Source organism: Xiphophorus couchianus, chromosome 5 (assembly GCF_001444195.1).
Source record: "Xiphophorus couchianus chromosome 5, X_couchianus-1.0, whole genome shotgun sequence".
In the NCBI taxonomy this organism is placed as follows: domain Eukaryota; kingdom Metazoa; phylum Chordata; class Actinopteri; order Cyprinodontiformes; family Poeciliidae; genus Xiphophorus; species Xiphophorus couchianus.
This window is the reverse complement of record NC_040232.1, coordinates 4842551-4861950: the sequence shown is the minus strand read 5'-3', so window position 1 is coordinate 4861950 and position 19400 is coordinate 4842551. Positions and strand designations below refer to the sequence as shown.

The 19400-nt window shown below is 37.9% G+C and overlaps 2 protein-coding genes across 10 annotated transcripts in view; both read left to right on the top strand.

Annotated features, from left to right (window-relative positions):
- Nucleotides 1-391: 391 nt before the first annotated feature.
- On the top strand, nucleotides 392-11717 carry usp38 (ubiquitin specific peptidase 38). Its single transcript, XM_028018622.1, has 11 exons — nucleotides 392-635; nucleotides 1924-2614; nucleotides 3358-3493; nucleotides 3611-3740; nucleotides 3973-4074; nucleotides 4412-4570; nucleotides 4691-4884; nucleotides 4961-5054; nucleotides 5137-5243; nucleotides 5730-7047; nucleotides 9966-11717. The coding sequence occupies exons 2-11, from the start codon at nucleotides 1933-1935 to the stop codon at nucleotides 10131-10133; spliced, it is 3090 nt and encodes a 1029-aa protein (XP_027874423.1). The 5' UTR covers nucleotides 392-635; nucleotides 1924-1932; the 3' UTR covers nucleotides 10134-11717.
- A 2860-nt stretch (nucleotides 11718-14577) lies between these two features.
- The window catches only part of gab1 (GRB2-associated binding protein 1), a 66996-nt gene continuing 62173 nt past the window's right edge, over nucleotides 14578-19400 (top strand). For 4 of the 9 annotated variants that reach the window (XM_028017024.1, XM_028017018.1, XM_028017022.1 and 1 more), the window contains exons 1-2: nucleotides 14580-15070; nucleotides 15216-15365. In XM_028017024.1, the coding sequence (XP_027872825.1) occupies nucleotides 15294-15365 (72 nt within the window). In that variant the 5' untranslated portion in view covers nucleotides 14580-15070; nucleotides 15216-15293. Of the gene's footprint in view, nucleotides 15071-15215; nucleotides 15366-19400 lie in introns of all 9 variants that reach the window. The other 5 variants (XM_028017019.1, XM_028017029.1, XM_028017021.1 and 2 more) reach the window with 3 other exon arrangements.

The following is a 19400-nucleotide window of genomic DNA, read 5'->3' as shown; positions in this document are numbered from 1 at the left end:
ATAAACTTTTGAAATAGCAACTGACAAGCTTCCGTAGATATTCAAACATGAAATGGACGAGAGCGTTTGAGTGAAACGCATGTTTAAATATTTGTTTTGTTAAAATCCATACAAATTTTATGACGTATAACCATTAATAAGAAAAAAGGATTTATTCGAATTAATATTATAATGAAGCACATCTATACTGTAACAGGCATCAGTAAAACAGCTTCTTCGTCTAAAGGTCCTTACGATGACTCTGGTGTTCTGGCGACAAAAAGCAGAGAAGCACCCCTGATGCAAAAATAACTAATTATCTATAAATAGACTAAGTATGTCCATATAAAGACAAAGTAAATCTAAAGCGTTCTTAGTTGCTATATAGAAATGCCCTACTTATTTTTAAAACATCAAAACAGTATTAAAAAAAACTATCTGCCTTTAAAAACAACAGTTACGTTTTACGGCAGGGGTGCGTTTTTCAGCACAACACCGGTTGTCGGCAGTTGGAATGACGGTAGTGGAAGGTTAATCAGCTGATTCTGAACGCTCAAATGAAACCTGAATAAAACTGTTTCATCTGTCAGGAGGTGTTTGACTCGACCTGAGAGCTTTTACATTTAGTTTGGAATGTGTTGACATGCTGAATTCAGGTAAGTTCAGGTTGATACGCTTATGAATTGCGGGTGTATTGTGGTGGTATTTATGCTAAGTCAGAGTGGTACCTGACGGTTATCGGCCTGTTTCGTTGCTTTGTTGTTATTATGGTGTGATTACTTTATTTATCGGGTTGGAATATGGATTTCTGCAGGTTTTATAATAATCATTACCGCTTCGGGGTTACATTTTGTTAATAATCTGCTGTAGCTCGTAACCGTTTATAGGCATTTGTTAAATTTAAAGAAGCCACTAGCATTAGCACGCTAGCTGCCAGTTTCTACAGAACAGAAACAAAACAGCAATTACTGCTTTCTCGTTCAGTGTATTAAATGAAGCAGAAAATACTGTTCATTTATTTGGTATTTATCGTACCAAATAAATAATTTTCATTTCTATAGTTAAAATATATAAATAATTATTAAATGTTCACATTAGAATACTTAAAAGAGGAAATGAAAAGAAAATCTTACAAATGATAGCTACCTGTCTGCTAAAGGTATATTTTAAAGCTGTAACAGTAAAAACGTACTTGGTTAAAAGCTTACTTGAGTAATTGAACATAACATTTGATCATCAGATTTAATATTTGAAGTTATGAAACAAACCCAAATTACTGCTTAGCTTTGGGTTTCTTTTGTTCTTTAAAAATCATATCTATCAAGTGGATTATTGTAGCTGGGACAATAAAAAAATGTATAAAAAAAATCTGTCATCAGACAGACAAAGAAATACTGGTATTTTAAAGACTACAACAAAAAGAAATGGAGTATCTGTAATTTTTACCAATCTACTCCACTTATCTCGATCTCTCAGAGATGAGGGATTTTCTAATATAAATCGAAGCGATCTGTTCTGGAACCTGTTGCCCGGTTATATTTCCGATCTCACTAAGTTACAGACTTGTGACTTCATGGACAGGTGTTGTGTGTTTGATTTAAAGAAGGCTCTAGTTTGGTTGTTTGAGACTTGAACGATCTACTGATTCACAGGAACAATGCGCTGCTCACTGGTCTGCCTCCTTGGTTATTTCTGAGAATGTGTTCATTAAAAAAAGAAGTCTAATGACTAATTTATCAGGCCGCCAGATAAACTGGCAAAGTTCTGTGAGCTTTTACGATATTAGAAATGTGTAAAATGTGTTTCTTTCTTCCAATAGTTCTGTTATGAGGGAACAAAACTAGTTTTGATGTCTACAAAAATAACAAAAGAATGACAGCTTACTCAGTATTTCCAAGTATTACCACTTTCTACCAACTAATCACTTTCTTCTGCCCTCTGCAGCTCAACATCATGGACAAGATTCTGGAGGGCCTGATCAGCTCCGATCACTCTGTCCCGGTGAAGAGGGCCATAGTGAAGAAGGTGGTTGAAGCAGCAGAGAACGATGTGACGCAGGAGCAGTGTCGAGCCCTATTCACACTCACCACCCGCCTCATCTTGCTCGGTGACGATGCTTTCCAGAAGCAGATTGGCCTGCAAGTTCTGGAGGCCTATGCTCGCTACCACCGGCCCGAGTTTGAGCTCTTCTTCTGCAAAGACTTTGTGCTCTGTTTACTCCAGCAGGGCTATGGGCAGCTGGAACACAGAGACGCTGCAATAATCGATTACATCCACTGCTGCCTGCGGCTGCTCATCAGCTGCCCCTCCGTCCTGGAGACCTTCAGTGTCATCCAAGTGGAGGTTTTGAGGATGGTGTGCGAACGGCCTGAGCCAGCTCTCTGCGCCCGACTCGGCACTTTGCTGTCAGACTTTATGCAGTGCATCCCGAGGGAAAAGTCAGGTGTCTTGTTCTGCCAGCAGCTAGTGAGGACCATCAGCTGCTTTCAGTGCTTTGCCAGCGAAGAGCGGGAACTGAGAGAGTATGTAGGCCAGGTGACAAAGGTCAGCACTCTTCTCCAGAACATCTGGAAGGCAGAGCCAGCCACACTGTTGCCTTCACTGCAAGAAGTCTTTGCTATTATCTCCTCCACAGGTATAGCTATATATTTAGTCTGCTGGAATTGTTAGACTGTTTTTGTTTGTTAAAATTGACAAAGGAACTCATATTTTAAATTAAATACGCTGCAAAAATACAATATTTTACCAAGTATTTTTTATCTAGCTTCTAGTGCAAATATATTGGTTCACATGAAAAAAGTCAAAACTAACTTAAAAGTAACTTTTCAGCAAGACATATAAGTTTGTTTTAAGTCAATAATTCTTTTGATATAGATAGATGGCAGATGTTTTTCACTTTTAGCAAGACAACTTTCATGTTTTCAGTGCGGGAAAAATCTGGAACTAGTACCTTTTGTATTTATATTCAAGAATTATTGAGATATTTTTGTTTTAATTCAAGTCTACTGAAATATTTGCACTAGAAGCTAGACAAAGATTCTTGGTAAGATTTTGTGTTTTTGCAGTGTATAACTTTAAATGCTCTAAAATGTTGAGTTAATACCAACTGAAACCGCAGACATATTCACAAATTGGTATTATTCATAAAATAAAACAGGAAAAACACATCTGAGATTTTTGTAGACCACAAACACATGATGAATTGTGCTGCCACAGCTGTTTTTTGTACAGTTTGGCTTTTTATAGTGTCTGAAGATTTTAATTTGTTTTAAATGTTTCTATCTAGATGTTAAGAAGTATCTAAATGGAAACATCTCACAAGCTACAAGGAAAATATTAAAATATTTTATACAGAAAAGTGATTCGATGTTCTTTCAGACCCATCCTTTGACCCATCTATTGCCCTGGCTAGTCTGGTCCAGCACATCCCTGTCCAGATGATCAATGTGCTCATCAAGAGTCTCACCACAGACCAGAACGTCAGAGATGCAAGCATGACCAAAGCTCTCAGCCGGTAGCTTAATGTCTTTGTATTCTACACTTGTAAGCTATAGGATGAAAGCATGTTGTAATTTCAGTGTGTAATATGCAGTTTATGCTTGTTAACACTTGTTTGTTGTGTGTTTTAAAGAATGATCGACTGGTTGTCTTGGCCGCTGGCCCAACATGTGGATACCTGGGTCATCGCACTACTGAAAGGACTGGCTGCTGTTCAGAAGTTTACCATTCTTATAGATGTCACTCTGCTGAAAATTGAACTGGTTTGTAAAACTTCCTTGGTTTATGGTTCATTGTAGAGGAGGTTGGATTTAAATATTATGTTACAAATGTGTGAAATAGATTAATTAATTACAGTAGTTCATATTTATTGCTGGTTAATATCATTGATTTCATATTTTATACCTTTTATGACAAACGTGTTAAAGAAATTGACTTTGATTTGACCTAAATTTATTTTATAAATATTTGCTTTTTGTTTATTTTGACCTGCAGGTATTCAGCCGTCTGTGGTACCCTATTGTGCGGCAGGGGGCGCTATCCGTGCTTTCCCACATGCTGTTAAGCTTCCAGCACTCTCCTGAGGCCTTCCATTTGGTAAGAGGTCCTCTGTCTCCTCTCAGCTCATTTCCTCCTCATGTGACCAGATTGTTTGTTCTCTCATTTTCCTTCTGTTCTTGCTTAAATTACTTCGAAGCCACACAGACCCTCCTCAGTAATGATGTGCAAAGCATTTTAAATGCCAAGCAGTGGCCCGTGAACCAATTTAATTAAAACCTAAAAAACGTGAAATGATCAGCTCAACTCTCTGTGGAGGTCCTGATGTTCATCTCTTTCCTGGTTGACCATGCTGCTCGTTTGATGGGAAAATTTTAGCTTTATCGTCCATAATTTATTGTTTTTATTTCCTAATTTCCTGTTTTTTCCCTTTCAGGTTGTTCCACACGTGCGCTCTCTAGTTCAGACTCTAAACACAGACGGTCTCCCCACCAGTCAAACTTTCCTGCTCCAATTCACTGAGCTTATACACTGCATGATGTACCAGTACTCTGGCTTCCCTGACCTCTACGACCACATATTGGAAGCCATAAAGGTGAAGAACTGATGTTTATGTTGGTATTTTCTGAGTTAATTCAAATAAAAAAAGACTGCTCTGTAAATAAGGCCAGCCTTCAGACACATCTGCATTAATTATTCCGTATTCTCTTTCCAGGATTTCCCAAAACCTTCAGAAGAGAAGATCAAGTTGGTGTTGAATCAAAGTGCCTGGACATCCCAGTCCAATTCGTTTGCTTCTGGTTTATTGAGGCCGGCTGGGAAGTCTGAGACAGGAAGGACAGGTCTGATCAACCTGGGGAACACCTGCTACATGAACAGCATCATCCAGACCCTTTTTATGGCAACAGAGTGAGGCACTCAGTCATACCAACACACATGTCAAAGCTGAGAATGTGGAGAATTGAACCTGAGTTTTTGCTCTCAGTTTCAGGAGGCACGTTTTGTCTTTACATCTAAATGGCTCCAACACAGTAATGAAGAGGCTCCAGCTCCTTTTTGCCTTCCTGGCACACACACAGGTCTGTTATGTCTTGACTAATGAAATATGTGTGAAGTTAGTGGACGTCAACATGAGTTGTGGATGTGTGCTTTGGCCTACAGAGGGCAGCGTACGGTCCCAGGAACTTCTTGGAAGTGTCTCGTCCTCCCTGGTTCAACGTGGGCTCACAGCAGGACTGTTCAGAGTATCTCAGATTCCTTCTAGAAAGGTACAGTGAGTCTGCAGCGCTCCTCCTTATGCTCAGCTGTTCCTGTAGTTTTATTTTTGCTTAAAGCCAATTAAAATAGCAACGATGCGACTCCTATTGTGGAAACATGCATTGTTTTCACACACCTTGAACTTGTCCTGCATTACAACCACAAACTTCCCCTTGTTTATGTGATTTCATTTAATTCAAAAATGCTTTATTTTTCCAAAAGGGAAAGTAAATGTTGTAACTCATATAATCCAAATAAGATTTGTTGATGATGGCGATGCTGCAGGCAGGAAGGATCTCCGGTAGCAGGTATTCTTGATAGTACCATTTTGTAGCACAATGGGACCTTTTGATCAGTTACTCAGTACTTGAGTTTTACAAAATACTTTTTTACTCTTACTTGAGTAAAAATATGTTGAAATACAGCTACTCATTTGTCTATAATCTTTGGCTACACTACCCACCTCTGCTAATGACAAGTGTACTTGTATTTTTAAGGTTGCACGAAGAGGAGAAAACGCTTCACGTTCTGCAATCAGCCAAGCCAACAGTAGCCTCCCTGGTTGATCCCATTAGCAGAGACCCAACAAGTCCAACAACTTCTGAAGACTGCAAGGATTCCCATTTGGTTGAAGCAGAGAACCGATGTGCAAATGATGGAAGGACTTTGATAGAGCGGATGTTTGGTGGAAAGCTGATTACAGGCATTCGGTGCATGCAGTGTAACGGCATCTCCGAGAAAGAAGAGCCTTTTACAGACTTGTCTTTGGCCTTTTGTCCGTCTTCTTCCTCTCAGGGCAGTCCCAAATCAGAGAGACCTACAGAGGAAGGCAAGGTGCTCTGTCAGGGATCTGTCAATGGTGGCAGCGAAGCTCCTGAATCAAGCAATCTAGCTACTAATGTTCAGTATGAGCCAGTGACGAACGAACCCCCTCTGTCTGTGCCTGACCTGGTGAACTATTTTCTGGCTCCTGAAATCCTGGACGAAGACAACGCGTACTTTTGCGAAAAGTGTGTTTCCCTCCAACGAGCTGAGAGGACCATGAAGGTGGTTTCCGCGCCTGAATACCTCATCCTCACGTTGCTCCGATTCTCTTATGATGCTAAAAGCCACATCCGCAAGAAGATCCTAGATAACGTCATCATCCCGCCAGCTCTGAGACTTCCTGTCCATGCCTCTGCGACGCCAGTGCAGTGGTCCTCCGCCTCCTCGTCTCCTTTGCAAGTTGATTCTCCGGAAAGCAGCGAGAACCTGGCTAAGAAACTTAAACCATCACAAGGAGAAGAGGAGGAAGAGAGGAAGTTAAGGTTAGATGAAGCTGAGAAGATGACAAGAGGAAGAGAGACTTCAGTCCAATCAGTGCCCTATATGCTCAGCTCTGTTGTGGTGCATTCTGGGGTTTCCTCGGAGAGCGGCCACTACTACTCCTACGGACGAAACATCAACGGAGCGGATGGGACGCAGCACCCAGCAGGTTTCTCTTCTGTCAAACAGGATTTAGCGAGTGACCAGGCCGCTTGTAGCCTCTGCAAATCAGAACAAGGCGACTCATTACCCAACGTGGGCCTGGAGGCGAGGGACTGGCTCCTGTTCAATGACAGCAGAGTGACATACACTTCCCTACAGTCAGTACAAAACATCACCAATCGCTTCCCCAAAGACACAGCCTATGTGCTCATGTACAGGAAACAGGAGCTGCCAGCGTTGAATGGAAACGAGGGACAAATGGCAAATGGAATGAGACTGAGTGCCGAGCCTCCCCTGCAGAAAGAGCTGCTGGATGCTATCATCAAAGACAATAAGCTGTATTTGCAGGTAATTCTGACAGATTTGCATTACTGTGCAGTGCATTTGCAAAGTTGCAACTAGGGCTGTTAGGATTCATCAAATGATTGAAATTTTGAAATTCCTCAGGGCAAATTATCTACCTCAAGGTTTTGTCAAAGCTGCAGTATGTAACTTTTATAAAATAGGTTTTGTACATATTTGTAAGTATGGAATGAGACAGATAATCTGTGGAAAAAAAGAAAACCTGGCTCTGGACCCTCCTCCAGAGCCAGGAGGGTCTTATCATTGTTAATCAGACCCATTTGTGCACCATTGCTCTCTGCTACGATACAGCTTCTCCTTGTCATGAATGATGAGACCTAGTTATCATGACCAACGATGACGGCGGATAAACGGTTTTTCTGTAACTGTAAGTTGTTTCTCCTCCATCAGCAAATTTAGCAACATATTCATGAGGTTGATTGACAGCACTGGCTCTGAGAGGTTGTTTTTCTTCAAATGGCAGTAGCAGCACAGGGAGGAAGTGGAGGAGCTTGACCTTTTCAGATTATTTATGTCATTTAATGATGCCACTACATGGTGATAGTATTTACAGATATATAAAAACATTTATAAAAGTTATGTACTGCAGCTATAAATTATGTTTTGTTATTCCGCGCACTCCATTCCAATATTTGTGTTGCGCATCACTCTCACTTCTGGCAATAAGTTGTTGACGAATCCTAAGTGCTAATAGCAGCTATGGAAGGAGAAGGCGAGGGTCAGAAAGAAGCGCCGCTGAGGGAGACACAAAATGTCGGATCACTTTAAACTAAATGGAAACGAACACACAGCTCAGTACGTTTACTGCAAAATGGAATTGGTGTTTCACAAAGCAGAGCCTCGATGCTCCATCCTCCAATATCTCAGCAGGAAACATCCATTACATGCATTGAGCTCACTTGTGCCTGCTGACTGTTGACATTTATGTTCCCTAAGAATAAAACAAACTTATCTTAACTTATCTGTGATTGTTAGTAGAATCGGGCATGTGATACATGTGCAAGGAAATGCATGTAGCTACTTGCTGATCAAAAGTGATGTAGAGAGAAACTTGTTTTGTAAAAGTTTTTTCATACTTCAAACTTGAGACTAAAAGTGAAGTGTAAAATACAAGGCATTTGTTACTAATTCCTCGGTTTAAGTTAGTTTTTTAATTTTTAAAAATTAATTTGAAATGTTTTATTTCTCATCTGTTTTTGCACTTTATAAAACAGTTTTTTCATACATAAAACTTGAGACTAAAAATGACTTGAAACATTTGGCATTTTCCATAGTAAGTTTTCTTATTAAAAGAAATTGTTTTTTACTAGCAGTTCTCTTTCATATATTTCTTTTACTAGCTTAAGTAAAAGCTAGTAAAATTGTCCTGCTCTTACAGAACAGGACAATTTTTTATTTAATAGCTCGATTAATCGTCAGAATACTATCAATAATCATTTGCAACAGCCCCAGTTGCAAACACACATTTTGACCTATTTTATAGGAATTTTGTAGAGTTGGGCAACATGACTGAAAAACCTATCACCACATAATTGACAATTAACAGATACCAATAATTGTCAATTAGTTTTGTTGCTTTAAATATCTGAAATGCTGCCAAACCTGTGATGTGACCTTTCCTGTTTTATCCACAGTTTCCTTTCGAGCTGTTGGACTCATTTTCTCCCTTCACTGCACGCCATTGGTTGTTTTTTTTAAGCGGTTATGAAGCACAGTGGCGATACCTGAAACTGCTCCTATGCAAGTTACTCAACAAGTTATTGCTAGGTAACGACAGAGTGAGTGAGTCAGTTGATGTCAGCAACCCCTGAGAGGTTAGCATGGCTAGCAGCTAAAGCCTTTATTACAACTACATCTCCCAGAATGCTGTGCAGTTCTGGATCAGAGTTTAGTGAAATTACTGAACATTCTATCTGACATATTTTCTATTGGTACTGATCACATGTATATCGCAATATATAATGGTGTTGATTTATTGCCCAACCCTGGGATTTTGTTTTGTTGATCAAATCAAAGCATAAAGGATACGGGAAGTTTTGCACGTTTTCCAGAATTTGCGTGTATTTTATATTTGGTGCTTCCAAATAAACACACCTCCTTTGCTGCCACTACATATTTAAATTTTTTTATGTTTGCCTCCATCATCTTTGCACATGTACACACTTACGCTTTTGTTCATGCTCTTTCTTAAGTGGTAGCACATGCTAGAATAAATAGGGAAGATTGAGGGGGAATCTGTGAAAATGTGGTTTGAATTGGAATCCATCCCACACTCATCAGACTTGTATATGTAAAGAGAAACTGAAAACGGGTAATTTATCTTCCACTTCATAACTTTGCACTGCTTTATGATGCAAAGTGAGAAAATGTGGGAGAAAAAAAGCTTGCGGAGTTTGATTACATTTGCAAGAAAGTGTAAGTGTGAAGTGAGCTGTAATTATGCTTACCACTGATTTAGAAGTTTGTGGGCATGTATTTGGAACAACTGCTTACTTTTCATTTTCAACACACAATCGATTTAAAACATCATTTCCGCTTCTCTTCGCAAGTAAGATTTTATCATTAAAGTGGAGGATTAATCCAGGTGGAACGTAGCAAACAGCAACTGAGCCACAGACTAGATTGATTTATGTATTCTGGTACTCGAGTGAAATTCAGACTCTTCTACTCAAAGATGTGAGGTGTAATTTCACAACTCACTGAGCTGTGGCGTGTTAAACTGAAACTCTACTGCGTTTGTGTAAATAACTTCGATGCTCCTCTAGAGGGAGCTATCACAACGCGATGTCCTTTGGAACGCTTTCACTGTTTCTTAAAGAGTTTATTTGTCTGTATTTCCAGTGTGCGTTTTAAACTTAATTAAGCTTGGTAAAATATTTGTCTGTCTCCTTGGCGATCAACAGGAGCAGGAGCTCAGCGCTCGGACCCAGGCTCTTCAGGCGTCTTCGTCTTCCTGCTCATTCAGGCCAAACGGTTCAGATGACAACAACCCACCAGGGAGCTGTGGCCCATCTGGAGGAGGAGGAGGAGGAGGAGGAGGCTTCAACACCATTAGCAGACTGGTCTTCTAAAATGAAATAAAATTCAGAGGGAGACCCACATGAACTGGGGTTGACTGTACAGAAAAGAAGAGCTCTGCTATAATTTAAATGTTTTCACACACTGAATATCAGGAAACTGGCTCTGATTATTGGTTTTCTTACACCCAAAGAGATGGATACATTTTTTTTCTTTTTTTAATCATCTAATGATTTATATTTCTTACTTTTAAGTCCTGGAGAATACATTTTTAAATGCAGTTGAAACCAGCTCTTTACATATACAGTAGTATAAAAAGACAACTTTTTTTTTTCATTAAATTATATAGATTTTTTACTAGGTCAGTCAGGATTACTAATTTTTCCTAATTGCTAAATTGCAGAATAATGAATAAAATATATATTCTTTACTTTCTTCAAAGATGTATACCTATTACCAGTAATTGGTAAAAGTGCTTTTTTTTAACCATATGATTTGTTCCAACATTCTTGATTTCCTTCCACAAACTTCTCACCATAGTTTGCTGAAATTTTTGCCCATTTCTCCTGTCAGAACTTGTCTGAATCGGTTTGGTAAATTTTGTTCTCACACCCACATTTCCAATTCTATCTCCATATTTTCTTTGTAACTTGGAGATGAATTGGAGATGCAGTCTCCAGTTCATTGATTTATTGTCCTTTAGTCACTGTGAAACTAATTAAGCATTTGGAAAACCTGTTTGCATCCAGAGTTTTAACTTGGTGTCTATTTTGTAAATTGCACCAGTCCCACCAAACATGATGCTGCCACGTCTACACTGCTTTTACCGACCTTTTTTCCCCTTCAAATCTAGTGATGGTTATTATGGCTAACAGTTTCATCTTAATTTGATCAAAAAAGCGTTTTTTCCAGATTTAAAGTCCTTTCCCCTGAGTGCATGTATAGGCTTTGATCTGGCTTTTTACGTTATTTTTAGGCTATTGACTTCTTTCTCTCTGAATGGCTATTCAGTCCCATGTCTGTACAGGACTCATTTCACCAATTGTAAATTTAAATGTTGAGCTTTCACAAACTTTAAAGGCAAAACAATTTTAGTAGCTGTAAATGTATTACTTTAAAGAAAGCATTAAAAGTGTTATTTAAAAAAAAAATCCTTAATTTTGACAATTTTAGTGGAAATAATATAAACATATCAAAAATAAAAGAGGAACAGTTTAGTCTGATTTGATGTCGGTGAGAAAAAAAGTTGTCTTTTTATACGGTCCATGTATATCCTCCATAAATAATAGACAATATAGCTCAAGTACCTGTATAGTTCAAATTTAAAAGGTTTTCTTGTTTTTAAATGCACATTTTTACTTTGAAATATGTAAATGTTTTGAAATGCCTGATTGGGGGATCAGTGTTTCTAATATTTCCTCACATAAAACTACAACTAAAATAACTGATCTGTAATAAAGTGTTTTTATTATCCTCTACTTCTAAACACAGCTTTGGGACTTTGCTTACTTCTATGATGTATCACAAGCTGCAAACCTTTTCTCAGAATGGAAAGTTTTTCAGAAAATTAGGATTTCTTCAGCGTGTGCCATTTGTTGTTTTAAAGGTTTCATGCAATAAAAATGTATATATACGAATGAGTCATGCATTTTTGTTTATTTTTAGATTATCTACTTGAAAATAATTTGAAACAATATAATTAAACCAGGCATCCCTCTGCTCCCAGCAAACAGAACGGATATATGATCCCTCCAGGGGATTCTGAGACCTCCAGCTGATGCTTCTTTGCACAGTGGGAAGATTACACTCGTTGTTTTATAGATAAGCAGGTCAAGACCCAGGTTCAAATTCTGTTCAGGTCACCTAACATGTTTTTTTTGGCATGAAATGCTTTATTTTTGTTGTTTTTTATTCCATCTCAACCAAACCCAAGCTGTCTTAACAGCAGAAAACCCTTCCCTCAGCATGATGCTTCCCTCTACATGCTTTACAACACAGATGTGCCAACAACATAAAACTTGGTGTCTGACTTCCTCCACAAACATTGCAGGAAAAGGTGATTACTCAGCTCAATATTTTTTTTAAATTTTATTTTCATTTACTTATTTAATCTCTCTTTTGCCAGTAAAATCCCATTGAGATTTTACAAGAGAGTCCTGGTCAAGAGTGGCAACATTCACAACAAAAACATTAAAAATTAACACTGTCATAAATAAATTAAAACATTTGCAGGCAAATTATTTCTTCTCAAAACCAGTAAGAACAACCATAAAAACATCTGTAACCATAAAAACAACTTCTCATGGCAATTTTGTTTTAGCTAAGTTAATTATTTTTTGTTTGTTTTCTGTCTTTGGCCCTTTTTTTCTTCAACTCATGTCAAAACGTAATATCTCCCAAACCTTTCCAGTATGCATGAGTAGAATTACCTTTAAACTATTACTCATTTTTTCCTGTTGCGTCTTCAGCTTTATAGTCTCCTCTTGCTGATCTAAAGAACATTTTCTAAACTTGATTTACTTTGGCTTTTATTTTAGGATGAGTCAAAAACATGGATTAGAAATGGTTCTAATCAGCCACCGTACGTGTTAACAAGCTGCTCAGAGAAGAAAAACAGAACTGTGATTTGTATGATTTGTCAAAACAAGCCGCTGGATTCTCTGCTCTTTTTTTTTGTTTCTTTTTTTTTTTTGCTTTGGCTGCAAAAACTATTTTGCACAAATGGAAGTGGGTAAAGACAAAGCGGGGACTGAAAAAGGGAACTGGGAAATCACAAGAACATAGCCCCCTTGCAATGTAGAAACAGCTTCTACACAAGGCTTTGTTCCCAGAACAAATAAAGAAACAAATATTTGTGTCTCAGCTGAACTTCTACTTCTTTATTTCAGTATTCCGTTTGTGTTTGCAGTCAGTTTTCTTAACATGTTCAGTGTTTTGTGTCACTTTTGTCTTTTTATTAAACTTGACTTATTTGAATCTCTGCAGACAGTAGTGCTGTTAAGGCCCTCTGGTTTTCCTTTGTGATCATTTTGTATGACCGGTTTTCTGCTATATAAATCTTTTACATCATTTTTGATGTTAAAAAGTTGTGTTTATTTTTTTATATTTTATACTAATTTGTTGTTGATGCTACAAAAATACAGTCACGTTGTTGTGTCAAAGATATTTATTTGACCAGAATGTCTGATGTGTCAAAAAGTGCTTATTATTCAGGCTTACCGCAATATTATATTATAACAATGTTTAAAGAAGTGCCGTGTCCTTTCAGTGGATGTTCTTGTAACAATAGCATTCCAGTAACATTCCTTGGATACCAGTCAGAAGGGACGGGACCAGACTTTTGGCAGTGGACTGGATCATTTATAAATAAGTCAAGTCATTTTGTTCACTCGGTTGAAACGGAATAATATTTGGTTACATTTTTAGTCTGTACCCTTTGCATTTCTTAAGTAGCTATTTAAATAGATCCGATAAGTAAATTTGTTTATTTGAAATTGCATGTCAGCCACTTTGCAAGTGCATTGTGAAAACTGTTGTGCTCAAAACGGTTCACTTCAACAGAGATGTTGCAAAAGTAAAACAATCATTGCATTGTTCTCGCTGGGTCACCGGGCGCTTTTCTCTCCGCATTGTGGATATTGTAGTTTAGACGTGCACGGTTCTGCTGGTACACCTGAGGCTGTGCCAGAGAGGTTGGGCCATTCTTTGTTTCTTTTTAAACTATCCGGATCCCGTTTTGTGTTTTCGCACAAAGCTGACTTGTCTCTGTTACCTCGTGCCCTAATTACCAAATGGAAGTTTTCCCATGATATAAACTCAAGAGGCGGTGGCAGAATACAGGCAGTCACTGAACTACATGTCCCATAGTTTTTAAAGTCTTCAGTTTTCCTTGCACGCTGCCGCCTCTCCGGTTCGTCCTCTGAAGAAATCTCAAAGCGAGGTCAAGTTAAAGTGCTTGACTTTAATGCAACTTCCGATTGGGATTTCCAAAATAATAATAATAACAGACGTTAAGAAGTCATGTACAAAATAAAAAAAAAGTTAAATACATCTTAGGAAGTCATTCAGTTTTCTTTTTTAATGCTAAAACATAATTACATCAGTGCAGTATATTGAAATGCAGACCAGGAGAAAAAAGACCAGCTCTAAAATTTATATCTATTATAAAACTTCTCTAATGTTTGTAGCATACAATAATTTTAATATCCTGTTTATGTTGATTATGAATCCTGAAAAGTGGATTTATATATATATATATATATATATATATATATATATATTTTTTTTTTTTTTTTTTTTTATATATCTACCTATTACTATTGTTATGGTTATTTTTGCTTTAGCCTTGTTTATGTATTGAATAGTTTCTTTCTTTTGTTGTATTACTTGCTGCTTAGATGATTCATATTAGCCAACACAGTTGGACAAAGAAGGAAAATATTAATCAACCCTTTGACGATGTGCTTTTATCTTGAAAGCACGACATTCAAACTTCCGGGCTCTCTTGCTTTACTGTCAGCTAGCTTAACACAGTCATGTTCTAGTGGAGACTTGAGTTTAGGGAAAAGACACACTTTAGCCCGACTGTCAATCACAATTAAGGAACCATGGGAGTAAACTGCTAGCGAAGCTCGGTGTAAGCTCTGTGTTTACGTCCAAAGGTCGCTTTAAATCGAGCATTATGCAGCGGTACGCTGTGGGACGTTTGCAGCCGACCTCGCCAACTGGGATTTCTCGCTCCACTGTGGAATGGAATTAGCATGGAACGTTATAGTTAAGAAAACAAACAAACAGAAAAACTTCACTAGACTCCTTGTTGTTTTGTCGCCTCAGCGTTTCAAAGTACGCGGATTAGCGTTTATCTTCGTCTGAAAAGCGACACGGAGGAGGACTGCGCCCGCTCCAAGCGTGGGAAACAGTGCGTGGATTTGACTACAACTAGTGGGAATCTGTTGTGTTCATTTCTGAGAAACTACCCTGCTCTCTGTCGGTGAGTCGACTTTTTGGAAAGACGGATCGACCGCGTCTGTGTGACTCCCACAGACAAGAAAAGTGCTTCGTTTTTAACTTTTTTTTCCCCTCTCCTGTTTTCATCACACCACTGTGTTTCTTCTTCTTTTTTCTGTTTACTCCAGGCGGACGGAGACACTCCCCAGATCAGGCGAAGCCAAACGGCCACCGACCGCTGGGAGTCCGGCGCGCAGGGAGCAGAGATGAGTGGGGGAGAGGTGGTGTGTTCAGGCTGGCTGCGAAAGTCTCCTCCTGAAAAAAAGTTGAGACGTTACGTAAGTGCACTTTATATCCTATTTGTGACGTTGCGATAAATCAACCTGTGGGACCGCATCTCGCCTGCTTTTCTCTGGAGACCATGGAGCGAAATGACAGACATGTTTGCAGGCCTCATGTTGTGCACATTCAACAGCCTGATTTCGATTTTTTTTAAAAGATTGTTTTTGTTCCTTCTTGCGTAAACTGTGTTTGCCTCCCATTCCCAACATCCATGAGTTTGCAAAGAATTGAAACTGTGGGGAAACAGCAATATTTTGAAATACACAGTATTGTCAAAGCCAATGAAGCTGCCTAAGAAACCTGCAAATAAATCTATTTTTGATTGCATAATCTTGCACATCAATGTAGAATTTATTCAATAATTACTTCTTTCAGAGTGGAAAACTTTCCCACATCAAAAAGAAATAAAAACATACTCCTTAACATCATAAACATTGCATGGCTCCTCTTCAATATGGGAAAGATAAAAGAACATGTTGTTAACTAAGGCAGGTTTTTGTTGATCTTGGTGACTCAGGAAATTGACACAATAAAACATCAATTCACCTGAACATTCCTGTATTTACAATCCGAGAAATAACTGAAAAGTTTAAAACAGCAAGAATTTCAAACAAGGCTGGATGAGGTTCAAGTTTTTGCCTCCATATTTGGGTATATTTAAAAAAAAAATACTATGATGAAAAAGTTGAATATGTTTTGTAAGGTTGCAGAGGTACATCAACTTGGATTTCCTTAATTTAGGAAAATCAACCACGGTCTTATACTTTTCCACAAATCTTATCCGCAAAGGTCTGGAAATCAACTATTGTCCGCTTTTACTTTGCTGTGAAAGTGGGCTGACTAACACACAGACAACTTAGAAACTTTCTTGCTGTATTTAGTCATTTTCCAGGCAAAAAAATTATGTGTCAGCCAAAATCGTCATAAGCGGGTCAAACTTTTTATAGATTGGTGATCGGCCGGAAAACTGCAATCGGTGCTCCCCTAGTTTCTGGTCGCTCATTACGGTTATTGATACTCATATTGTATAGATTCATTACACATAGTTAGTTTTTTCTTAAAAGCCATCATTTCTTATGTGTTAATTTTACATATGATAAATAAATTTAAAAAAAAAAGATTTTTTTTTTTAAACAGAAATGTGAAGTTTCTGAAAAGTATCCTCATTTCTGTTGGCTGATTGTGTGGTTGTGGGTCCTTTTGCATGACTTTCTGCATCAAGGCGGAGTGGCATGGAGGGGATCAGCCTGTGGTTCTGTTGAGATTTAATGGAAGTCCTAATTGGTTGGATATAGCGGCCTCCAGGCAACATGGATAATGACCCTCTCCACTCTTTCTTGAAATACTGGAACCTTTATTTCCAAATGAAATACAAACTTAATTTTAATCTAAAAAGAAGATTTTTGGATCCTCCAGTTCTTTTGCTCTTTAGCTCAGGTTGATTGAATTTTGCTTGACAATCCTCTCCAGGCTGCATTTATTCCTGTTTTTAGTGCAACCTTTCATACCACAGTTTTTCCTTCCACTTAATCTTCCTTAAATATGCTTGGATAAAGCAATTTGTTAAAAACCAGCTTTTCTTTTTTGTTTGCTGGCCTTCTGTGACTTCCCCTCCTTGTGGAGGGAGTCGACGACTGCCATACTGACATTTGTCAAGTCAGCAGTCTTCCCCATGATTGTGTAGCCATAATATGGCCTCTGTGTAACATTTTAAATGTACAAATGAAAGTTTCAAAACTTGAGGCATTTAATTTGGAGTTATCTGTAAGCTCAATCATTAAAATTATGATAAGCAAAGGCTTGAAATATTACTTACAGATTTATTCTGTTTTAGTTTTTGTCACGCTGAAACAATATACTGCAACCCTATGTAAAATAAAAAGAGAAAAGAAGTTGCCCCTTAAATCTACAGACAGTTTGTGGCAACAACTGCCATTAAGTGTTTGAGATCAGCTTTACCTTTGCCAACTTTAACTAAGCCTCTCCGTTACCTTAATCTGTTGGAGTCATCCATGTATAAATTTGTTTTCTGAAATCCTGTCTTAGTTTTACCCAAGATGTAATGCAGTGCACGCCTTCCAAATAGTTCAACTCAGAATATTTTCATTGAAATGTTGAGAATCAGTCATCAAGATGTTTTATTGGAAATGCGAGATCAGCCTTTGTTTCTTTTGGGTCACCAGTTGTTTTATTGAATCAGGAATAGTGACCTTTGGGGCAAGTGAACTAGATGTTGTTCTGGGCTTATTTGTGACCTCCTGGATGTGTTTGTTCTCTTAAAGAAATTTTGTTGGCAGGCCACTCTGGGAACGTTCGCCGCTCTCACATGTTTTCTCTGTTATGTAGTTGGCTGTGCTTCTCTCTGTAGTTTGCTGGGATCAAAAACTCATAGAAATAGTTTTTGATCTGGACAATGATTCATCTCTTTAAGATTTTTTAGCTCATTTGAGAGATTTTTATGTTCTTATCTTCTTATGTTCTTTTATGTTTATGTTCAGGTTGTGTCTAGGGTATTGAAGCAAAATTGTAGCTAATTCAGGATTTAACAAGGGAGGAAAGTTATACTTTTTACCTGCTTCAATGTTGGTTGGGATGGTAATGTTGATTGGGATATAACAATGATTTCACAAAATCATTGTTACAGTTTGGCACTAATACAGCAGTCTTTCTTGCTCACATTGGTTTTTATATGAAAATGCAGCTGATATATCCCTTTTGTTTGGTGTAAAATCAGCAATCTTGACTGGATTTTATGTATTTTTACATTTTTAAAATGTGCTTATTGTATAATTTTATTCAAATTGGGTTATTTCTTAATAAGATAACTTCAGCTAATGTGGAGGTTTGAGCTGCCATGACGTTGAGTATTATTTGGTCCAAAAAAGAGGGCAAATGCTTTATAAAGTAAACAAAAGTAAAGATATTTGGGCAATTGTTTAAATTTGTATTGGTAACGTGATGGACATCAAAATTAGAACTACACCAGCCAATCAGCACGGCAGTCAGATTTCAACTGACCATCTCTGATTATTTATTTTAGTAAAATATGTGTTTATAAGGCTCTTGACTGCATGGATCAGATTTATTTCCATTTTTTTGGGTAGATTTGATGTATTAACTTCCATCTGCTCTTAAAGAAAAACTAGAGTTTTATGACTCCCTCAAAATGTTAAGACTACTTACATGATCCTCCTTTTTCATATGTACCTCCATATGTTTTGCCAGCTCCAATATAAGCATTGAGGACAGCGTGACTTTGCTTTGTTCATTTTTTTTGTGCCCCTGAAATCAAATAGGTGTGTGCATGCAGAAGAGGTTTTAAATCACTGCTGAATGAAGGCTGATTAGATGAGTTTATTACCTAATTATGAACATTTTTATGGTAACTCTGCATCCTTTTTCATTGTGGTGATGAGTCAGGGCTTCTCAAAACAAACCGCGGCAGTGTCCTGTTCAGTGTTGACGCGTCAAATGTATCTGTACAGCAAATTTTTCTTTATATAAACTGACAAGCAAAGGTGCATCTGATAAGGTAACAGTAATGCAGTTAAGTGAGGTTTTCTGAAAGTATGAGGAAAAGTTTGATGCGCGTGAGACTTTCCATTTAGTGGCAACAAGAGTTTTTGTTTTTGGACAGATATATATTGCAACCACTTATTGCAAGTGGTTATATTGCAAGGTTTTGTACAGATCCCATAGAGAACAAATCAGGTGGAAAAAAACCTGAATCGATGAATGAAACTGTCTGATCATTTATGTTTGTTTCAAATCTATCATGACGCTGCGTTATGTTGGTCTTTCCCCAGCCACAGATTGTCACAACTATTTATGCTCCTGGGTTTTTCCATTTTGTTGCAGCTGCCTCCTCTGTCTGGTTTTCCTTTTTCCTCTTTTCAATTTTCACACCATGAAATCAATTTTTTTTTTAGATGTTCTGTTGTAAAACCCTAAAACTATTTCCAACACTTTTAGTTCGTCTTTATTGAGGCTATCAAAGAAACCTTGTGACTCAAAGAGAAGGAGCTAACTCA